This window comes from Chanodichthys erythropterus, chromosome 12 (genome assembly GCF_024489055.1).
Source record: "Chanodichthys erythropterus isolate Z2021 chromosome 12, ASM2448905v1, whole genome shotgun sequence".
Taxonomy (NCBI): domain Eukaryota; kingdom Metazoa; phylum Chordata; class Actinopteri; order Cypriniformes; family Xenocyprididae; genus Chanodichthys; species Chanodichthys erythropterus.
The window spans coordinates 40,262,855-40,268,382 of NC_090232.1; the positions used below are offsets into that span (position 1 = coordinate 40,262,855).

General features: G+C 37.6%; 1 protein-coding gene across 1 annotated transcript; it reads left to right on the forward strand.

Moving 5' to 3' along the window:
• The first annotated feature begins 2,972 nt into the window (after window positions 1-2,972).
• Window positions 2,973-5,528, forward strand: msx1b (muscle segment homeobox 1b). Its single transcript, XM_067404421.1, has 2 exons — window positions 2,973-3,407; window positions 4,337-5,528. The coding sequence occupies exons 1-2, from the start codon at window positions 3,011-3,013 to the stop codon at window positions 4,738-4,740; spliced, it is 801 nt and encodes a 266-aa protein (XP_067260522.1). The 5' UTR covers window positions 2,973-3,010; the 3' UTR covers window positions 4,741-5,528.

The window sequence follows — 5,528 nt, forward strand, 5'->3', positions numbered from 1 at the left end:
TACACTACAATACACTAAATGTGTGATGCAGTAAAGCTGTACGTCTAAATGTAAAATGTACAGTGACAAGTTCTTGTCCCACTGCAAGCTTCATGCATGACACAATGACAGTAGTGCAGTGCAGACTGTTTAGTGCTGAATTACTGTCCATTTATACACACCTGTTCTCCCGACGAAATGTTTGAATACTTGAATTTACAGTGGTTCTCCCAACATTTGGCTGCACCCTTCGACCAGCCTCAGCCATTGTGAGGCCGTGATTGACAACATGATCCACAATTGTAGCCCTGATTTCATCAGGGATCTGCCTATTGGCCTCTTCTTCCTCTTCCCCTGTTTTGTCCCCTTCCCCTTCCTCCCCGCACCCTTACCCCTCTTCCACGAGGCTGACCTTCCATTTCTGTGTCACAGTATTGTAGAAATGGTACACACTATGTCCTGCTTGGTTCATATATGCTTGTAAAGTGGGAGTTTATGGGATTCAGCTCTGACAGTGATTGTAGAGAAGTGGTTTATCATTGGTTGCAACTAATGCTTCACACACCCCTTCTCATCAGTGAAAGTTGAGATTCACTTGAGAGAAATTGTTCAATTTAGGAGACATTTTCAGGAAAAAAAAAAAAGATGTAAAAAAAAATGTGTAAAATTTGTGTGACAGATTTTGTCAACTAGTTCAACATTTTTGTATTTTGCAATGAAATGAGGACTATTAGTTTTATATGGAATAATTCAGCATTCACAAGTTAATTTTGACTGACATGACATAAGCAAATGATAATGTTGTAAACAGCAGAGAGTTGTATGAAAGCAATTGATGCATGTCCAAAAGCATTTGCAATTTGTTCGAAGGAATGAGAAACTGCTACTATGATGTGCACAAATGACTAAATGTTGTGGAGATTGAACTAACTGTTGTGCATGTAAAGAGTGATGTGAGAAATGCACCAAAGCGACTGAGAAAAACTGTAAGTTGACATGTACTTCTAGTCAGTAGAATGTCTGTTGGGGAGCATCAAAATAAAGTGTCAGCAGCTACTAATACTCTGACCACTGCTAGTTAAAATATAGTTGCAAAGTTACTTATAGTTAGCAGAATGTGTAAAGTGGACCATCAAAATAATTTTGTTTTAAATCTAGAATTAAAATTCACTGTTCATGTTACTGCTGCGCCTGCATCTATCTATCTCTTGCAAGCTTCTCTCCTGTAGCCTATCCAATTAGATTAAGTTAAGGCTTCAGTTTTGTCCAAATATCTCAGTTGTCCTCACCTGTTCGTTCCAAACGAGTTTTAAATTACAAAAGAGAGTCGACTCAATCAGGTTCACATAAACTATCGTCATTACAGCTATTAAAACGTGCTAGTAATGGATCTCCCGTGATCATTTAAATTATTTAGCGTTTAGATTGGTGGAGTTTAATGCAGGGGGACTTTCTGAGGGAGACCAGCGCGTTTGATTTGATACGCACAACGACAGATAGGTCACTCGTAAGAGGAAGATCCTTTGGCTTTTAGAGAGCATTAGAGCATCTGAGATCGTCTGCCAAATCGGTGCAAGGTGCCGCCAAAAACACACAATAAAATAGCAAACTGAATTTACCTCCTGGGGATTATAACTATATTACGCAATATGCTTTAATAATAATAATAATACATTTTTTGTTATAGGCTACTGGTATGTTTACACATGGTGTCCGTGTTCTTATGTTGTTTTGGAAAGAGGAGTCTCCAACTTATTATGAACACTAAAGAGAGTTTGTTCACTCTGCCAATAGTTTTTTGTCTCTCTCTCTCTCTCTCTCTCTCGGTTTGGGAAAGTACTGGTTCATTTTCTTGACGTCACCGTTTGGCCTTGCAGCTATGCTCAGGACTACATATTTTGAGGACAATTGGTTAAGTGGAGTTAAACTGTTGCCTTTTCCTCCTCGAGGTACCTTCTCTTTTGATCCCACCGTCTCTGGCGCCTTCCAAAACGCAGCTCGTCTGGCTCTCTAAATGAGAGAGAAGAAAACTCTGCTCGCTTCTCAGCTGAGCCTTTTGTAACCTTAAAAGCCCGTGACATGCCTTAAATTGCCTAAGTATTGTGTAACTTACAGCCCTTTCGAATCAATTTCTGCCTTGACAAAAGCCTTTCTCAATAAAGCAACCATGAAAAGTTTCCATATAGGCCTACATTAGAAATGCTTTTTCAAGAATAAAACTTTTTATAAACAATTGCATTTCTGATATTAGAAGCCTATTTAGCAGCCATATCCTTAAGTGTCTTTTTAAAGAAATAATATTAAAAGTTTAGCCACTTGATAGCCTAAATGTTCCTTTTCAGGAATTCTTGCCTTTAATGAGCCTCGTATTTAAACTTTATAGACGCTTTTGACTTTAGCCCCCACAAAAAGTCGAAATGAAAACGCATTCAATTTGTTTTTTTGTTTTTTGTTTTTTGCTGTATACGCTTGCTATATTATATATTAATATCAATATGTCATTTAATTAGCCTATTGTGTTATTTTACTTGCCAATACTCTAATAAAAACACCGAGTGACTTTGCAAACAAGACAGTCCGGTTTTCTTGTTTATTCCTTTTGACCAAAGTTTTGGTGTGGAGTAATTCCATTGTACCTTTTCAATGTCTTCTCAACAGTCGGATACAGATACTTTGAGAGCTTCCCCACTGTTTAATTGGGCTAAAATTGGTCTACTTTGTGTTCCAAAGAGTCAAGAGCCCCGAGGCCATCTATACATCATCTCAGCAAGACATCCGCGATTAAGTACTCATTTTTCTCAATATCCCCTTGATGTCTTGGTGTCAACTTGACCACATGACTTCTTAGGGTTTGGTTTTTGATTGGTCCGCGCGTGCCCGAGGGGAACTTTCCGACCAATCAGATCGAGGCTTTTGCACGTCAGCTGGTCGAGCGCGCACGCTGGTTGGTGCAGCGCAGTTTGCGAGCTATTATAAGTGTACTGAGGCAGCGCGAGTCAGCCTGTTGGAAGTTGTTGAGACGTGACAGTATATGAAACAGCTTCGCGGTGGATTGTTTACGATGAGTTCTCCTAAGGGACCCGTTGAAACGACAGCTCAAGAAAAATCGGACTCGGACAGCGAGGAAAGTCAAAAGCCGAAAGATATGACCACTGACCCTGGACATAAAGTGAAGAAGACTTACCTCCCGTTCAGCGTTGAATCCCTGATGGCCAAATCCAGCTGCCAGGTCGCGTGTTCTCCGGCTCTCCAGCACCAGAGACTGGGATTGGGACAGGACTTAGTACGGACTTACTTTGTAGAGAAAACCAAAGTTTCTGTGGACACTTTGTCGAGCGTTTCGGACAGCCTGAACGATGACAGTGAAGATTTAAGCGATAAGGAACAGAGCACTTGGCCAAACTCCTCGTCTTTCACATCTCCTCCTCGTAAGTATTTCAACCATTGCTGAGTTTGCTTGTTATTATTATTTTTTTCTTTCAAAACATTATAAATATAGTAACATTTTGATGCATGTTTAGAATTTAATTCGATATTTAATTAATAATAAATTATTAAATAATAATTAGAATTATTATTTTTCTTTTACCTTCACCTTTCTCATTATTGACAGCTATAGCCTACATTCACATTCAATATAATTATTTAGGCTATAATAATCGTTTAAAAATTAAAAATGTAATTGTAAATAGACTAATAATTTATTTTATAGAAAAATATATATTTAAAAAAAAAGGCTAGCTAATGTTATTGTTATAAACGTTTACCAAAATGACAAAACAAACAAAAAAATATTTTACAGTAAATATTACTTGCAATGCAGCTAAAAAATGATAAAGTTTGTTGAAATCTTCCGATGTTTTGTAGTTTTATGTTAAAGAAAGAAAGAAATGTTTAAAAAGAAGATTTTAAAAAATGAACCCATATTTTAACCATCTTTCTCATTATAGGCCTATAATACTAAAGGCCCTACATTTATAATAATAGCCTAAACAACAACAATATTTATCTGTTAAATATTAGACATTTGTAATAATAAATAGTAGCCTAATTATTTAGTAAAAGTACATCATTTAAAAAATATATATATATATATAAATGTTGTTGTGAAATGACGATTAAGAAACAGCCTAATATTTGCGTTCAATTTTGTTTGCAAGCAAAATAATAATGTTAAAGTGTTAAAAGAAAAGCAAACAAACAGATTATTAGAAAAGTTGCAAACCCAAAAAGAAAGAGATTCCAGTGAATTTTGAAAGAAAGGAAAGAAGAGGTAAAGTCAAAGATGCACGAGGAAGGCATTTGACCTTTTTGATTACTTCTAAAGAAATAACAGTTTGTTCCCGGTTTCGTCCAGGTCACCCGAGCCCGACGCCGTGCACCTTACGCAAGCACAAGACGAACAGGAAGCCGCGCACACCCTTCAGCACCTCCCAGCTGCTCTCGCTCGAGCGCAAGTTCAGACAGAAACAGTACCTCTCCATCGCCGAACGGGCCGAGTTCTCCAACTCCCTCAACCTCACCGAGACTCAGGTCAAGATCTGGTTCCAGAACAGGAGGGCGAAGGCCAAGAGACTTCAGGAGGCCGAGCTGGAAAAGTTCAAATGCGCCTCCAAACCGCTTCTGGCCCCGTTCGCGCTGCCGTTCCCTCTGGGATCTCCATCATCTCTGTATGGACCTCCAGCCTCATTCCCACGGCCCGTACCGATGCCAGGACTATTTAACGGACCCGTGTCCTATGGGATGTATTATTTGTCATAAAAAAAAAAACAACAACAACAAAAAACTTTTACCTGACGGCTTCTTCCACTCTGAAATGATTTAAAAATGACTAAAGTTTACACAAGAATCACAGGGAAAATTAGGCTACTATAATAGCTTCGGTCATTTGCATGATTGTTCTTGTTAATTGCACAACTAGTGCTGAATAATACTAAGGAACAACATGTAATTATTTTCCGCTTCTTACATACGGTTATAGTAGCCTGATTAATTCTAGTATTGTCGGTAATGTCATATTTTAACCCCTAAAGCCACATGATGGAAGTAAGCTGCTGTATTGTATATGGTCGTGTTTTATTCTTTGTGTTGTATACTGACGTGCTCTTGTAGAGCAGGTAGATGTGTAACTCTTTTAAGATCATCTGACACGGATGTTATCCGGCAGAAGAAGTACTTATTGGCCTTATGTTGGAAGTGCCTTGAAAGACCAAATATTTATTAGTCTAAAATAAAAAATTATTCTTTCTTAAATATAAACTTTTCTTTTTTGTTTTAGCGTCTTATTTCTGAACGTCATTATTATCTTTATCCATCGGACACTGATAACACATTTTTTCTTATCTCTCATAATTTGATGACATTTATTTAGCCTACTTCCTTTGACTCCGTTAAAAAGGCTTATTTAAATGTACGCATTTTGGCATTATAATCAAACTTTGATGGAGAATATTAAGGATAAAACAACCAGTATCAACATGCTCCGCTTTATAAACCACCAAAACTTTTTTCTTCTCATTTTTCTCAAATTAATGATCTAAAATAGTCAG